Source organism: Myxine glutinosa, chromosome 1 (assembly GCF_964187855.1).
Source record: "Myxine glutinosa chromosome 1, kmMyxGlut1.1, whole genome shotgun sequence".
Classification (NCBI taxonomy): Eukaryota; Metazoa; Chordata; class Myxini; order Myxiniformes; family Myxinidae; genus Myxine; species Myxine glutinosa.
The window spans coordinates 426,404,966-426,423,224 of record NC_136261.1 but is presented as its reverse complement, the minus strand read 5'-3'; the positions used below and the strand labels follow the sequence as shown (position 1 = coordinate 426,423,224).

The window sequence follows — 18,259 nt, the reverse complement described above, 5'->3', positions numbered from 1 at the left end:
AGGTTTTGGATGGGGGAAGATAAGAGATGGTGGTGAACAGCTGTTTTAAAGACCTGGAGGGAGGAGTGGGATTGAAGGGAGTGAGGGAGTTTGTTCCAGAGGCGGGAGAAAAGAGGAATGAAAGAGTGAAGGTGAGCAGAGAGCCGAGATTTCGGCAGTTTAACCATCAGAGGGTTGCTGGCAGATCTTGTGCGACCTGTAGGAATATTTGGGGGACAGAGCACAGAGAGAGCTGGGGGTGCAAGGCCGGAGAGGAGTCGGTAGAGGACAGAAAGACCACCTACCTGCCTGCGGTGAGTGAGTGAAAGGCCCTCAGAGATAGCTTCATCGCGGGAGATTCCAATAATTCTGAAAGCTTTGGTTTCAACAGCGTGAAGCCGAGCTAGGTGTGAGGCAGGAGCACCGGCCCATAGGGGAGAACAGTATTCCATTGAGCTGCGGATGAAAGCCTTGTATGTGGTGAGGAGCTCAGGTGTGCCGAGGAAGGACTTCGCATGACGGAGGATGCCCAGTCGGCGACTGGCTTTGGAGGCCAGCTTGGAAATGTGGTTTTCCCAAGAAAGATCATGGCAGATAGTGAGACCCAAAATCTTGAGCGACAGAACTTCTTGGAGAGGATTGTTGAGAAAGTAGATGGGAGGGTTGTCCAGTCGATCTTTTCGGAGTGACATAGTAAGAGTGTGAGATTTGTCAGGATTGAAAGACATGTTCCACTTGTTTGACCAGTCTGTGATTTTGTCCAGGTCTTCAGAGAGTGAGGAGGCAGCACACTGCCGATCTGAGGGAAGAGGAATGGAGCGGCAGAGAGTGGAGTCATCAGCAAAGAGATAGAGAGGATTTTCGAGAGAGTCAGAGAGATCATTGATGAAGACCAGAAAAAGCACGGGGCCCAGAACACTGCCTTGGGGAACTCCAGCCTGAACAGGAAGAGGAGATGAGAGAAACCCATTCAGGGCCACACGTTGACGACGACTAGAGAGGACGTCCGCCAGCCATGCGTGGAGATTTCCATGGATACCAAAGGAGGAGAGTTTGGTGAGCAGGGCGGGGTGCCAGACCGTGTCGAAGGCACGTGATATGTCGAGGGAGACAGCTCTAATTTCCTGTTTGGCATTGAGGACCTCCATCCATTGTTGAGACAGCAGAAGCAGCATGTCCAGAGTAGAGTGACCTGGTCTGAAACCAAATTGATGATCAGAGATCAAGCCATTGGAGAAGAGGAAAGATTTCATATCCGAAGCAATGATGGATTCCATGACTTTGCTGATAATTGGGAGAAGGCTGATTGGTCTGTAGTTGCTAGGATCTGTTTTTGCACCTTTTTTGTGCAAAGCGGTGATGTTGGCTGATTTCCAAGCAGATGGCAGTTGACCTTGAGCAAAAGAGAGGGTGAAGAGAACAGAGAGAGGGTGAGATAGAGCAGCAGAGCAGGATTTTAGGACCCGTGGGCTGATGCCGTCGGGTCCAGTTGCAGAATCAGAGTCGAGGGTTGACAGAAACTTTTCCACCTTGTCAGGAGGAAAGGACACGGAGTCCAGGAGCAGCAGGGTACGACTGGGTATGGTGGGTACAGAGAGGGATGGGTTTGGGACACAAGATTTAGAGGCAAACACAGAGTTGAGGCATTCAGCTTTTTCACGTGCGGAGTCAGCTGTGTAGCCGTTTGAGGTAAGGGAGGGGATGGAGGGGGAACAAACACCAGAAACGGATTTGACCAGACGCCACCAGGATTTGGAAGAGGGAGACAGATAAGAGAGTTCGGTCTTGAGAACGGAGAGATATTGTTTCCTGGCTATCCTGAGGGTGGACACACACTTGTTTCGGGCTTTGTGAAAGGAAATGAGATTTCCTTCCGTTGGATTTGCTTTCCAGGAGACGAAGGCAAGTTGTTTCTGGGCAACAGCCTCACCACAAGATTCCGTGTACCATGGATGGGAGGAAGGGTATGACAACTGAAGACGAGATGGGATAAATCTGTGCATGGGAGAGAGCAATTTACTTTGGAAGAATTCCCAGGATGAGTTGATGTCAGAGGTGGTAGAGATGGGAGACCAGTCCAGATGATTGATGGCTGCTTGAAGACCGTGCCAGTTGGCCTGAGTGAAATGCCAGACTCGTCGACGCTGAGCAGGCTCCCTGAGGATGGTCAGAGAGATGTCCACTTTAACAAGGACATGATCAGATGATCCGACCGGAGCAGAAGAAGAGCAGCAGACATTTTCAGGGAAGTTAGTCATAACCAAGTCCAGAAGAGAAGATGTTCCGTTGACTGAGATCCGGGTCGGGAAATTGACAGATTGTGTCAGTCCCAGTGAGTCGCAGAAGTCCTTTGCTGAGGAGCCATGGCTGGTGAGAGAGGTACCCACACCCAGCCAACTGGCATGATGACAGTTGAAATCACCACATATGAGGAAGAGAGAGTTGGGATGAGTAGATAGAAGTTGGTCCATATCATCAGACAGCGAGATGTAGATGGAGTCATCACTGTTTGGTGGACGGTACAACACACATATGAACAAGAGGTGGGAGCGAAGGGGAAGCCGTAGCCAGAGGTATTCCTGGGGGTGAGGTGGAGAGAGTGCAGTGCAGGGCGAGTGAGGAAGAGAGTTTTTGATAAAGATAGCAACCCCGCCTCCAGGACGAGGCTCAGGTCTATCATACCGGAGGAGGGAGTAGCCCGGGAGAGATACTATGGAATCAGAGACATCATAAAGGAGGAAAGTTTCTGTTAAGCAGATCACGTCTGGTTTGACAGAAGCAACCTGTATGGAGAGATCAGTTAAGTTTGAACGAAGGCCCCGGATGTTTGAGGTCCATACCGTTAATGAAGAGGAAGGGGGAGCATCAGATACAGGTTGTGGTCAAGTTTCATCAAAATCATCAGTGCAGTTTCAGACAAGAGAGCAAATAACCATTTTAGGATATCATGCCTACTCTCCAGCCCTGTCCCCCTCTCCCTCCCACTTAAACTCCTACTTTTTAATGCCATGTACAAACTTGAGTTCAAACACATAAAATATAATTTTAGCCAAGTTTGGTCACAATCCCATCAGCAGTTTCGGAGAAGAAGCTGCAAGTGTTTATGGACAAACTAACGACGACCCATCCCATAAGCTCCCCAGAAATATGTTCCAGGTGAGCTAAAATTTACCTTGTACCCTACATCAAAAAATTCATTAATATGAGACAATATGAAACTGCACCAAAAGAGATTACACAAGTTAAAAGTATACAAAAAAAAACAATGGGAGAAGATCAAGATATTAGTTAACATGATGTTGTATTAAAAAGTCACATACCAGACGTGAGTCTTGATGCTTCATGCTGAGAGCGGAGGCTGCTGACATCACTGAACCCGATTCCAGAGAAACCAGGAATGTTGCCCCGGTGCAAATTTTGGGATCTGAAAATCTTTTCACAGAAACTGGAAAGTTCCCGAATAACATTCTCCAAGTTGATGAAAATACTTCCCAACAGAGAAGAACCTGCAATCTGGACATCTTGCGGCTTCGAAAAAGAATTCATAAATTTACAGAAGTCAGCATACATTGCAAATTGTAATTTCTCTTTGGCGAGAGCGAGGAGCTCGGTCCGCAATGGATCCGACTCAGTGCAAGCTCGAATAACCTTCTGATTCTCAATTCCAAGCTTAGCCATCACTGCTTGGGCTGTTTCTGCTCTCAGGCCTCGGGACTTGAGCCATTCCAAGAAGCTCTCCATTTCACCGATGACCTGCCAAGGATACAATGACTGTGTTAACAAATGAAAGGTTATACATGTTATTTTCCTTACTCTGTTTGGAATTTTTGTGAGTTATTTCCATTGACAATCCAATCAATTATTATCCAATAAATGCGGGCTTTTGCATCCAGTTTGTTCACCGCTGTGTCCCATTTTGTAAGTTTTCTTGTCAATCATGATCTAATGAATGTGAGTTTTTATACACAGAGACAAAAATAAACCCTGAGTAAACTAGAGGAGACCATTCGGCCCATTATGCTGCGCCACATCAACACCAGACAAAGTATATCTGCCAAAACGATGCAATTTCATTTGGGGAATGAGGGTGGAATGTGGATGGATGAGATGATGTGGCACAACCATGGATACACAAGCGCGTCAAATAAAAATGGAGAAATACATTTATTTTAATTATTTTTTCGAGAAAAAAGCAAATTTTTGTGTTTTTTATTTTCAAGTGTTGGAGGTTTGGGTGAAGGCGGTTCTTGAATGACAAATACACAACATCAACCACACACCACCCCTTGACGAGACTCCCCACATACACACGACACTTCACTTCACTTCACTTCGATGCACACAATCTCCCAATCCATAATGAAGTCACAAACTTCTTGCCAATATCCCAATACTCTTCAATCTCCAAAGCTTCCAGGTATCTATATAATTCTAATGTAAACTTATCTATTAGTTCTGTTGCACTGCCTTTCTCAGAGACAATCTCATGCATCAACGAATCTCTGAATGAAAGTTCCTTACCATACTACCATATTAACTCTTCTTTTCTTTTGAGGCTCCAGCCCCTGGCCCTGTCAATGTCTCTGCTGAAGAATTATTCTGCACTTATTTTGTGTATACCCTTCATTATCTCAAACATCTGTCATCCCATCAAAACCACCTCCTTTCTCATGTATAAATCCGTCTCCTTCAAGCGCTCCTCGTAGTTGAGTCTAGCTAAGCCCGGAAACAATCCAGTAGGCCTGAGCTGAACCCTCTCTATCGCAGCTATGTCGTGCAAGACTTGTGGTGACCAAAACGGCAAACAATATTCTAGACGAGGCTTCACTAAGTGTTCAAGTACATAATTAAATTTTCATAAAATAATGATATAAAAGATCGTGAAAAAAATCCAGAAGTTTAGTGCTACTGAAGCAGTCTCATCCATCACCAGTAGGCTTTGGACACTAACAAGCCGAAGTTGCGTCGCAGTTTAGAAGATGGACGTTTTATTGATCAACATAGAACATAGTGTCAATCTACCTCGTTCTATATATTGCCATAATTATTATCAGAGTCTTCTTCACTCGAATCCTGTTGCTCTTATATGCCAGGCCCTCTCATGCTAAATATCGATATATTTCATGGTTCTTGAAAGTATTATGAAGGCGATTTGTGATATACAATATTCAAGTATATAATTCAATTTAAATGAAGGTTTAAATTGGTTTAAAGGTGTAAAGTAAAAAAAGTTCCAGGTTTTACCACCATTTTATCCAGTTGCTATTGTATTGCATCACCTTAACATTCTAACATGTTACGAGAAGGGGAATTATTCAGAAAAACGCCAGGGCTATATAAAAGGCCCCATTATATGGTATGTGGCATGTGGCAAAGTATAGAAAGAAGGGACATTCCATAATTTGTAGAAAATGCAAAACAATAGAAAATAAGGGACATTCAAAAAATCTTGTGTGCATGCTGGACTACCCTTGTGTTCTCAGGAGGAACCAAGTAACATTCCAGGAATGTTCATATGAAGGGGCGCCCTACATCTGGCAAATAAAACACATTTACTTCTTCATGCAGGTGTGTGAATTAAATTGGCATTTTTCCCAAAAATGTCCCTTCTTTTCTACAGTTTGCTACGTAGTACATACCATATAAAGGGGCCTTTTCTCTAGTTTGCGACATCACACCTACCATGTGGAGAAGCCTTTTCTGTAGTTTGCCACATACTATATAAAGGGGCCTTTTCTGTAGTTTGTCACATGGCACATACCATATAAAGGGGCCTTTTCAATAGTTTGCCAAATGCCATGTAAAGGGGCCTTTTCAATTGTTTGCCACATGGCACATACCATATAAAGGGGCCTTATCAATAGTTTGCCACATGGCACATACAATATAAAGGGGCCTTTTCTATAGTTTGCCACATGGCACATCTTACTAAAGTTCACCAAATGTCCGTTTGTCAGTCTGTCTGTCTCTGTCTGTCCATTCACAGGTACTGCAAAAACCGCTGAAACGATCCAACGATATTTTGGGTGGGTAATCCTGGGACCCCTGGAGTAAAATAGTGTTATGTCTGGCGGGGTAGTGATATGTAGAGCAGATAGATCTGAATAGGTAACGTGCTTTGTCTGTCGCAGAAAGGAAAACTACCTGTAATAAGTTCATGTGTAGGCGTGTTGTCGGGTAATGAGTATACTTGTGAACCTACCAGGAGGTTCGTGTGTTAAGTAGAGTTAGGGATTAAAGAGTAGCGCCCCTGTGTGTCCTCATCTGGTTAGCCAAACCTTTGTCCCTTTTGGCACTGCAACCACATAGACATTCCGACAGGTCCTTATTGCAACACTAAGTAACGCCCTTCCCTGACATGACTGCGAAAGAGAACCGGCAAAAGGAAACCAGGCCAGGACACCGCCGCATGGCCGCCGCCATTAACACCTCCGACAGGCCTATCCACCTCGAGTGCCACGTGCTATGATGACACCACAGGCCTGTGATTCGGTGGAGGCCACTGATAGGGTGGCGCCAAGGCTGACGTCACCGCCGCGGAGTGATACGAGGGGCGGCAGGACTTTCAAGGGTGAGTGAGTGGGTCTTGCGCTGAGTGAGTCTTGAGACGCAGTGGAGTGAGTGAGTTGCGCAGCAGTTGGTCGAGTTGGGAAAAAGAGATCAGCGAGCTTCGAAGCGAGTCTGAGTTGGTTCAGAGCAGTTTCGCAGCAGTTGGTTCAGAGCAGTTGCTTCTGGCAGTGGACTTGCGCTCTAGTCCCCCCTTTGCCGTTCTTCGTCGTTCTGTGTTCATGCACGAGTTGAGGGTCGACCTTGTGTGGAGCTCGCAGGCCTGCATGGGACCTCGTGGTGCTGGGAGTGGTGCTGGTGCTTGGAGCGGTGCTCGGTGCTTTGGAGTTTGGAGCGAGGGACCTCGTGGTGTGTGATCAGCACTTGTGGATTTTGGAGCGAGGCCTTGTGGGTGCATCGGGGCCGAACAGAGCCGTGTTGGACGGCAGCCAAAGCCAAGACGACAAGAGACAGATAAGCTCACACACCACAGATGCACATAACGAACGTGTTTCTTTTGTTAATCCATTCCTTTGTTCTTGTTTCTGAAGTCTGTGTGTAGGATCCCAATTTAGTCACCTTATTTTATTATCAGCGCGTATTTTCCTGTCCTTGCTTTTATTTGTAATAAACCCTTGTGTTATTTTCTATTCCCCATTAAACCTGTGCCCGCTTGAGTTAATCCCCTTGCAGGACCGGAGATACGTCGGTGCGCTGAAGGTAAGCTTTTGCCGCAGCCTCCATTTTCCTTCTTCCTCCCGCATTTGATAGTGAAATCCGTGTTTGGTTGTTGCCTCCGAATAAACCGTTTAGGCCATCCATGACTCTGGTGTTAACCGGAGTTGCGCGACAATAGGCTATATTGTTTTTCCAATTTCAGCTTTGGTCTTCAGCATTTTCAGGTTTGGTCTCCTGCCTAACGTTATTTTCCCACGCCTCTGGATATGCTTCATTTTCTTTTGACCTTAATGGTTGACGTGAAACGCAAATCGGTGGATAACTCATGACACCTAGGAACATATCGTGCTTGCCGACTCCGTTCACATCACTTTGGGGTACACTTGACATTTTACCTCTGGGTCCACTGACATTTTCGTAAGCCTTATTCATACCCACAAAATGCCTCCACATTACCTCAGCGTAATTCAAACCATGACCACAGCGAATATAGGGGAATCCATTGATCGTGTTCAAGGGATGATTCTGTATCGTAAGCCTTATTCATATCATATTGTTGCAGCTTTGAGAACCCCTCACTTGTAAATACTTGTAAATAATAACTCTTGTAAATATCCCAGCATTTAATAAGGTCGCACCCATAGTTAGTCCATATGCAACATGTAGGACACCATAGGAACTTTCAGTTATTTCTTTAGTCTGTGTTTAGTTAAGGCTGTGTTTCCAATAGTTGAATCTGCATTGCATTAATCAAATAAGGTAGGCCCCATTCATCACATTCGAACCTCTCTCTCTCCAAGCTACTCCATCATGCCCACCTACAGACAGGGCTTGTCCCTCTCAATGCTCTCACGTGGTTTTATTAGCAGCGTTCGCTGCATTCAAACGCCATTGAACACGCGGTCGGCTCAAGGAAAGAAGGGGCGGAGCCACGAGAAGAGGTGTGGCCTCGTCCACGAGCCGTCGAGGGTGGAGCCGGTGAGCCCTCGCTGACCAATCGCAGCTGAGGTAAGCTCACTGATAGGCGTGGCTCGATGAAGCGCGCATGGATTTTCCAAGCGCGTTATATAAGAGCAAGCGCAGTGCCTTTTCACAGAGAAGAGAAGAGCGGACAGAGAGAAAAGAGAAGAGAGGAGGGAGAGAAGCTGAGTAAGAAGTTCACGAGCAGAGCGAGTGGGAGAGCCGCGCTAACAGAGAGGGCACGGACAGCTGCGTTGGGAGAGAGCTGCGTTGGAACGAGTTGCGCTGGGGAATTCCTAATTCATATGAATTCATAGGAACTGCGCATACGGACTTGCGAAGGACTTCCCCCCGCCATATGTAAGGTCCGAGCATGCGCCAACGATATGAGTTAGCTGCCTGCCCGGGTTTTCGCCATGGTATCAGTCAACACCTGGACCCGGACCTCAATGCCTGGAACCATCTGCTTGGACCTTCCTCCCCTACCGCTACCTTCCCGTGTGAGTGTCTGTCCGTTTGTCTGGGGTTGTAAGTAAGACTGTATAGTTAGAGACAAACCAACCAATCAACATTCTTGCCGGATTCTTTTCCGGCATCTTTTCCAGATGCAGGAATCTTTTCGGCAAGTAACAAACGGACTCAAATGCAATACCCTCTCCTCTGGCGAGGGTAATTAGATAAGTTTTCATAAGGATATTGCATTGCTGTGTTGACTGTTGGAAAATTCAGTCAATTCCTTAAGCCATGGTCCCATGCCATGGTCTATTGGCAAGGTTCTGTTTAGAAATAGATGCAGTCCATCCCATGTCCCATCGGAGCGAGTCCTCCTGTATAAATTTAATGATAATTATGATGTCATAGGTCATGTGGTATGGGTGGCATCTTGGAAAAACCGAAAACCTTTGCACCTCTATATCTCCAAAACGTCTCCTTGGAAAAGATTGTCCTGCTTGCCCTGTGTCCTTTTGCTCTTGTATATTCCTTTCGTTCTTCTTTTGGGTTCTTGTATATAATTAATAAACCCACTCTTTGTTCTTCTTATTTTCTGGGTTTCCTCTTATTCGATCGTTTGCGTCTTTTCCCAGTTGAGTACCTGTGGCACGATTTCGGAACCACTCAGGATCGGGTTAGTCTTTGTTAATGGCCTGAGTCACGGCTCGCTTCACTCGGTGTATCCATTAACGCTGCGGCTCGGGTGGGAGTTATCTCCTCGCTTTACGGTCGGGTTAGTATGTAGGTATTTGGGACTTCATTGACCAATGACCCGAGCTGATTCTGACCGGAAGTGAGGTCATAGCTTCCAGGATTGGGGGACGGCCAGCTTCAAAGACAAAGGGATTAACCCCCCCTTGATAAGGGGAGCGCCGACCCGAATCTGCAACAATTGGTGTCTGGGAGTGGGATTTGAAGCCCAAACCAAATTTTAATATATCTGAAAAATTTGGTCAAAATTACGAGCGGCCAAAATTTTTATTAAGAACCAAATTAAAATCGTGCCATGGATAGTTAATGCGGTCGGATGCTGGTGGGGGAGATAAAAGAAGGGTTCGAGTCAACCCAGGACCCCAGGGAAGAGGTGGGAGAGAGGGAAGAGGAGGTTGAAGAGGGTGTAGTAGTGGGGGTGGCGGGCACACAAAATGGCGGCGCCCCGCACGTGGCGGCGGGGGCCAACCCTGTTGTGCAAATGAGTGCTGAAGAAATGCAGTTATTCATGACGCAATTCACCGCGATGCTGAAAGAGGAAATGGGCAAATTCACCTGGGACATAAAAAAATGAGGGAGCAATTGGGAAGTCAAATTGGGGGGTTGGAAGCCAAATTTGGGGGGTTAGGAAGCAAATTGGAGGGATTCAGAAGCAGATTAGGGGGCAAATTGGAGGACATAAATGGCCAAGCCAAAAAAATTAATGATGGGTTGGCGAGGGACAAAGCCGGGTATGAGACAAAGGAATTGGAGAGGGAGAGAGACTGCAAGTTGGGCAGGAAGAGCACATGGGTACGCAACGAGGTAACGCGGCTAGAGGAGCGCTGGTTGAGCGAAGGTGAGCAAAGCGAAGTCACGTGGACGGATATAGAAATCGCAACCCGGGGTATAGAGAAGCCGGCGACCGCCGAAGTAGAGAATTTGATTTTCTTAGCGCCAGCGGTCGTCAAAGGAAAAGACATTGAAATTAAAGAAAAAGGAATAATCGAACAAATAGTGGAAATTGGAGAGACGGCAGGCATAGAAAAGCACTCGCGGGAGGAAGAAATGGAATGCATGCAAAGTCTGTGGTTACATCGTGATGCCGTGCTTGCTAATCCTTATAAAGATTCGCAGGTGCGGGTGGAGAGGAGGATCCCAAAGGTGAGCTGGGCTGTATATGGCGCGAAAGGATTTTGCGGGAAAGTGTTTAGCGCCAAATAATTTTCGCGTGCTTGGGATTACAACGTAACCCGGGCATTTGTGGGAGGTCCGTGGTGCGCTGTGTGAGTGGAAATGGCGCACGTGTGCGAATGGCGCCAGAGCGCAAGTGTGTTACTGAGTGCGAGGAAGAGTGCACGACAGAGTATGGGAGTGAAACCGAGACCGAGGGAGAATGCACAAGGGAGTGTATGTGTGAGGGTGAGAGTGATCCAGAGGGTGAGTTGGTTGAGGCAAGTGTGCGAAGATGCACACCTGAGTTCATTGTGGAGCGTGTGATTGGGTGTGCGACAAGTGATTGCACACCCATGGGTAGATGTGCACTGAATGTGTGTGCAATAGAGTGCACACCCGTGAGTGGTACGGAGTACGTACCGGGAGAGTGTGCGCAAGACGGAGCACGAGGAAGGTGTGTTATGGAGTGTGCGAGCAGCGAGTGGTGTACACCTGAGTGTGGAGCGAAAGGGAATGCACGAGCAAGTGCAATGACGGAATGCATGGACTCCATGGAGACACCTGGATGTGTGAGTATGGGAAGAGTCGTGTGTGTATGTGAGCATGCGAGTCGGGCATCGACGATAACTGGGTTAGCGTTTAGGCCGACGTTTAGCCGATGCGAGCTCTCGGGGCATGGTGCGCTTTGTGTGCTGCGGGGACCGGCGGAGGTCGTAGCCACGGCGGTTTCTCAAGAACCGCCGTGCGCGATCCGCACCGGCTCCACCCTGTACGGTCGATTCCGCGCTTTGCCAGGAAAGGCGACCGGCCCGGTTCGAGGGGAGGGAGGAGGGTTTGGAGCGGCGCCCCCTTGCGGTGGCGGCGCTCTGGCAGGGCAAGGCTGGGCCACCACGCATGGGAGCGAAAGGCCTTGCGCCGAGATGGTGCCTGGAGCCTTGGCCCGACAAAACCTCCTCCCCAGAATCGATGCCGGACGGACCCAACCTACGGTAGACAGACCACCAGTATGCATTGCTCGGTTTTTCAAAACCGAGCGGTGGAAATGTATTATGGCGCAACGAGGCTCGAGCATCGTGGACAAGTAGGAATAGTAAGGTAGAGGGATGGTAAATCTACCATCCCTTTCTTTTTTGGGGCACATGAGCTTTAGTTTTATGGGGTATGGCGGTGAAAACCTAGCCAGGGAGGGCTTGGATAATGTTAGGACCTAGAAATGACTTTAGGTGACCAAGAATTAAGTAGTGACATTGTACCTGTAGTGGGGACGTAGAATAGTGTAGTTGGATGATAACGATGAGGGATGTGCAATAGTATAAGGGGTGACAGGGAAGCACTAAGTTAGAGGGAAAACCAGGTAGATTAAATGATGCAGTGTGTCTGTAGTGAGAATGATGAAATGAGGAATTGCGTATGGACGTTCTTTGTGGTGAGCTTGTTGAAATGAGGCATTGCTCGTGAATGCTGTGTGTGTGTGTAGAAAGTGTATTGAGCAGAGTATTGTGAAAGGTGTGATTGTGCATTGAGTGATTGACTTGCATGGTGGCAAGTGAGACTGGTTGGATGGAATAAATGGAGTATGGAATGAATGGTGTGGAGTGAGTAGTGTGGAATATGTGGAGTGGAGTGTATGGTGCGAAGGAGTGGATGGAGAAAGGATGGACCCTTTCACGAGTACCCGGGGAGGGTAATTTAAAAGTGGGTAGAGGGAGTAGGTAAATTGTGGTTGGATATTGACATCTGTGGTGCGAGAGTAGCAGAGTACTGCTTGGATGGGTGCATTAGTGTGAGTGAAATGGCTGGGCGCGTGGCCTGTTAGTAAGAATGGTTGAATGGGCACTCCGCCACTGTTAGTCTGTCGGCCAGGTGAGGCCGTAGGTAGGCTCTGGGAGCCAGTTCAGAGTTAGAGTTCAATGGGGCCCGAGGATCCGGAGGAGGACCCGGGTAGCCCGACACCAGGGAGGGCGGTAGTGGGGTGAGAGACCCAGAGGGCCTTCCCCAGGTTAGGGTGAGGAGCAGGTAAGCTTGGGTGGCGACGTACAATGGCGGAGGTGTGCAGGTGAGCGGACCTGCTGGGGAGCCACACGACCCAGCCCCAAAATTGTGCGAGGGCACAGGGAGTAGAAATGGGGGAGTGAGACCCCAAATTGGGAGAGCGCCACAGTATGTTCAATGGGAATTGGTTTTTAGAACCACATAGTGTAAAGTGGCCAATGGATTGGCAGGGTAAGACCCCGGGTAGCGGTAAAGTGTTAATGTCATTTAGAAGGTAGATAGGAGAAAATCCCTTCGCACCATCCGCATTCCACTCACCAAGGTGATAAACTCCACACCATATTTTGGCAGATATTTGGAATGAAAGACGCATCTCGACGTGAGTGAGACATGGTGTTTGAAATTCCATCCCTTCCTTCTTGGGAGGGATTGGGAACGAATTTGGCATTAGGGGAGATATGGGGGACGAGACATAGTGACAAATTTGTAAAAAGTGTAAATACGGGGAGGGGCAAGGGTAGGGTATGTGAAATGGGGGGTGATGTACGCTAGGGACGAGCTTTCTCGGCATGCTCTCCTGTGCCCCTCACCTTGCATTGCCTTGTATTAATGTATACCCTTGCCCTCTGCTTTGATTGTCCTCCTTCCCCCACTCATGGATTTGTTTTTTTGGGCCCGGGGGGAGTGCACAGGTGGCCGCAGTTGTGTGCCCGCACCTTCGTTGCCTCCGGCCTGCACGGATGCACCATATGGACCACACTGGCATCACATACAGTCACGTGAAAAAGTAAGTACACCCCATGTAAAGTTTTGACTTTTTCAACATATATCAACATACAGCTATTTGATCTTCATTTCAACAATATTGATAGATAAAGGTGATATAATATAACAAATATCATGAAACATTTACATTTTGTAGTCCATTGTATAATTTAAATAAACATAAATGCAAATTTCGCATGTGGAAAAAGTAAGTACACCCCGACATTTATCACTACTTCAAATACCTAAAATTAGAATCAGGTGCACCAGTTCAGGTGCAAATGATTAGAACATCGTTAGAGAGGATCTTGGAGGAACCTCCAAGAAATGCGAGATCTCGCGAGATCTTGGAGACGGCGGCAGGGATTTTCGAAGCTCCACACGGTCTCCACGTTTTTCGAAGTTAAGTCTGTTCACAATTGTATTTTGTCGAAACTGTATTTATCTTTCGGTGTGTGAAGTTATTGTGTGCAACTTTGGTTGTTTCTCGGTGTTTATCTTTCATAAATTGATCGTCTGTTTGCCGTGTCGCGAGCAAGGCCTTGTACAGTGTGCACTGTACAACCTTGAGGCTTTGTTTTTCTCTCAGTGGTCCATCGTTTGTGATCCAATAACTTTCGTTCTCTGTATTCCCAGACTTTTCACCCATCGCCTACTTCCTTGTGTAAATCTCAACTCAAAAAAAAAAAAAAAAAAAAAAAAAAAAAAAAAAACATTTCCTTCTCTGTTCTCATTCGTTTATTCATTCTTATTCGTTCGTTCGTTCTTCGACCACGTGTTTCTCCCCCATTTCCCCAGATAGTTTTCACTCATTAACCTTCAATGTTTACACTTTCCCCTCAAGTTATGTATTCCGTCATATTTTATAACACCTTTTTCTTCTTCTTCTTTAAAAGGCTGCTTTCGACTTGCTCACCAAATCAATTCATCCCAAAAAAAATATCCATCTCCTATAGTGCCTTTTTTCTACATTCCCTAAACTCTCCTGCACTCCATCCTCCATCCAGCGTCCTTAAACGTATTTTTAACTCGAAGGTCACAAGAAACTCATTTTGCAATAAATGTTCGTTTCCCATAAATCGTACACTTTCAAAAATCCAATCTCACCCCTCCCCTCCAAATCTTCCCCATAACCCCTCCCCTCCAAATCTTCCCCATCACCCCTCCCCTCCAAATCTTCCCCATCACCCATCCCTTTCAAATCTCCCCCCTTGCCCCCTCCCTCCTAAACTACCCCCTCACCCCTCCCCGCCAAGACGCCCCCTCGCCCCTCCCCTCCTAGACTCCTGCCTCACCCCTCCCCTCCAAATCTCCCCCATATCCCATCCCTTTCAAATCCCTCCCCTTGTCCCTTCCCTCCCAAACTCCCCCCTCACCCCTCCCCTTCAAATCTCCCCACCCTCATTGCTTCTCAATTTCCCCCCTCTCACTCCCCCTCCTCAAAGCGTCCTCCCCGCTTCTTCCCCCTTCAAACTCTCACCTCCATCTCCCCCAACCTTCTGCCTCGCTCTTCCCCCTCCTCAAATAACACCTCATTGTGGCTCACCCAATCACCATCAAACCTTTTGTCCACCCCATCCTTCCCTTTCTCCGAGCTATTCTGAAATCTCTGACACACCTTCAACAGCTCTCCCTACCTCTTCCACCTCTTCCACATCTTACCCTACCCCTCCTCCCCCCTGTTCTGTATCTGATGCTCCCCCTTCCTCTTCATTAACGGTATGGACCTCAAACATCCGGGGCCTTCGTTCAAACTTAACTGATCTCTCCATACAGGTTGCTTCTGTCAAACCAGACGTGATCTGCTTAACAGAAACTTTCCTCCTTTATGATGTCTCTGATTCCATAGTATCTCTCCCGGGCTACTCCCTCCTCCGGTATGATAGACCTGAGCCTCGTCCTGGAGGCGGGGTTGCTATCTTTATCAAAAACTCTCTTCCTCACTCGCCCTGCACTGCACTCTCTCCACCTCACCCCCAGGAATACCTCTGGCTACGGCTTCCACTTCGCTCCCACCTCTTGTTCATATGTGTGTTGTACCGTCCACCAAACAGTGATGACTCCATCTACATCTCGCTGTCTGATGATATGGACCAACTTCTATCTACTCATCCCAACTCTCTCTTCCTCATATGTGGTGATTTCAACTGTCATCATGCCAGTTGGCTGGGTGTGGGTACCTCTCTCACCAGCCATGGCTCCTCAGCAAAGGACTTCTGCGACTCACTGGGACTGACACAATCTGTCAATTTCCCGACCCGGATCTCAGTCAACGGAACATCTTCTCTTCTGGACTTGGTTATGACTAACTTCCCTGAAAATGTCTGCTGCTCTTCTTCTGCTCCGATCGGATCATCTGATCATGTCCTTGTTAAAGCGGACATCTCTCTGACCATCCTCAGGGAGCCTGCTCAGCGTCGACGAGTCTGGCATTTCACTCAGGCCAACTGGCACGGTCTTCAAGCAGCCATCAATCATCTGGACTGGTCTCCCATCTCTACCACCTCTGACATCAACTCATCCTGGGAATTCTTCCAAAGTAAATTGCTCTCTCTCATGCACAGATTCATCCCATCTCGTCTTCAGTTGTCATACCCTTCCTCCCGTCCATGGTACACGGAATCTTGTGGTGAGGCTGTTGCCCAGAAACAACTTGCCTTCGTCTCCTGGAAAGCAAATCCAACGGAAGGAAATCTCATTTCCTTTCACAAAGCCCGAAACAAGTGTGTGTCCACCCTCAGGAGAGCCAGGAAACAATATCTCTCCGTTCTCAAGACCGAACTCTCTTATCTGTCTCCCTCTTCCAAATGCTGGTGGCATCTGGTCAAATCCGTTTCTGGTGTTTGTTCCCCCTCCATCCCCTCCCTTACCTCAAACGGCTACACAGCTGACTCCGCACGTGAAAAAGCTGAATGCCTCAACTCTGTGTTTGCCTCTAAATCTTGTGTCCCAAACCCACCATACCCAGTCGTACCCTGCTGCTCCTGGACTCCGTGTCCTTTCCTCCTGACAAGGTGGAAAAGTTTCTGTCAACCCTCGACTCTGATTCTGCAACTGGACCCGATGGCATCAGCCCACGGGTCCTAAAATCCTGCTCTGCTGCTCTATCTCACCCTCTCTCTGTTCTCTTCACCCTCTCTTTTGCTCAAGGTCAACTGCCATCTGCTTGGAAATCAGCCAACATCACCGCTTTGCACAAAAAAGGTGCAAAAACAGATCCTAGCAACTACAGACCAATCAGCCTTCTCCCAATTATCAGCAAAGTCATGGAATCCATCATTGCTTCTGATATGAAATCTTTCCTCTTCTCCAATGGCTTGATCTCTGATCATCAATTTGGTTTCAGACCAGGTCACTCTACTCTGGACATGCTGCTTCTGCTGTCTCAACAATGGATGGAGGTCCTAAATGCCAAACAGGAAATTAGAGCTGTCTCCCTCGACATATCACGTGCCTTCGACACGGTCTGGCACCCCGCTCTGCTCACCAAACTCTCCTCCTTTGGTATCCATGGAAATCTCCACGCATGGCTGGCGGACTTCCTCTCTAGTCGTCGTCAACGTGTGGCCCTGAATGGGTTTCTCTCATCTCCTCTTCCTGTTCAGGCTGGAGTTCCCCAAGGCAGTGTTCTGGGCCCCGTGCTTTTTCTGGTCTTCATCAATGATCTCTCTGACTCTCTCGAAAATCCTCTCTATCTCTTTGCTGATGACTCCACTCTCTGCCGCTCCATTCCTCTTCCCTCAGATCGGCAGTCTGCTGCCTCCTCACTCTCTGAAGACCTGGACAAAATCACAGACTGGTCAAACAAGTGGAACATGTCTTTCAATCCTGACAAATCTCACACTCTTACTATGTCTCTCCGAAAAGATCGACTGGACAACCCTCCCATCTACTTTCTCAACAATCCTCTCCAAGAAGTTCTGTCGCTCAAGATTTTGGGTCTCACTATCTGCCATGATCTTTCTTGGGAAAACCACATTTCCAAGCTGGCCTCCAAAGCCAGTCGCCGACTGGGCATCCTCCGTCGTGCGAAGTCCTTCCTCGGCACACCTGAGCTCCTCACCACATACAAGGCTTTCATCCGCAGCTCAATGGAATACTGTTCTCCCCTATGGGCCGGTGCTCCTGCCTCACACCTAGCTCGGCTTCACGCTGTTGAAACCAAAGCTTTCAGAATTATTGGAATCTCCCGCGATGAAGCTATCTCTGAGGGCCTTTCACTCACTCACCGCAGGCAGGTAGGTGGTCTTTCTGTCTTCTACCGACTCCTCTCCGGCCTTGCACCCCCAGCTCTCTCTGTGCTCTGTCCCCCAAATATTCCTACAGGTCGCACAAGATCTGCCAGCAACCCTCTGATGGTTAAACTGCCGAAATCTCGGCTCTCCGTTCACCTTCACTCTTTCATTCCTCTTTTCTCCCGCCTCTGGAACAAACTCCCTCACTCCCTTCAATCCCACTCCTCCCTCCAGGTCTTTAAAACAGCTGTTCACCACCATCTCTTATCTTCCCCCATCCAAAACCTTGATCTTTTCTACCCCCGCTAATTCACCCCAGATCCACCTTGTTTGAAATTCCAACTTCTTTCCTGGAAGTCCTGGCAGTGTCCATATGTTTTATACCTCTCCCACTGCCCCCTTCCCACGCCCCCCCCCCCAAAGCCCTCGCCCTCTCTCAGATCTCTCGATGTCTCCATGTCTCTCGGTCCCTGCTCTCAAATGTTGTGTTTGTGTCCTTCCCCCTCTCTCCCCATCTTGTCTACCGCTCCCTATGTTATATGTTTTATGTGTCGGTTTGTCTTTCTGTGTGATTAATGTTCGCTCTTTCACGAGCCTCGATCTTGTATACAAAAAAAAAAAAAAAAAAAAAAAAAAAAAAAACCTGTCTTATTTAAACTTCAGACATTTAGTTTGGTTTGCTCTTTGTTGTTGAAGTGTGCGGCGTCACCATGCCTAGATCAAAGAGCTCTCTGAGGCCTTCAGAA

General features: G+C 47.8%; 1 protein-coding gene across 3 annotated transcripts in view; it reads right to left on the bottom strand.

Moving 5' to 3' along the window:
• The window catches only part of LOC137418188 (uncharacterized), a 53,469-nt gene that overhangs the window by 12,671 nt on the left and 22,539 nt on the right, over window positions 1-18,259 (bottom strand). For 2 of the 3 annotated variants that reach the window (XM_078770652.1, XM_078770653.1), the window contains exon 2: window positions 3,300-3,732. In XM_078770652.1, the coding sequence (XP_078626778.1) occupies window positions 3,300-3,720 (421 nt within the window). In that variant the 5' untranslated portion in view covers window positions 3,721-3,732. Of the gene's footprint in view, window positions 1-3,299; window positions 3,733-18,259 lie in introns of those variants that run through there. The other variant, XM_078770654.1, reaches the window with a different exon arrangement.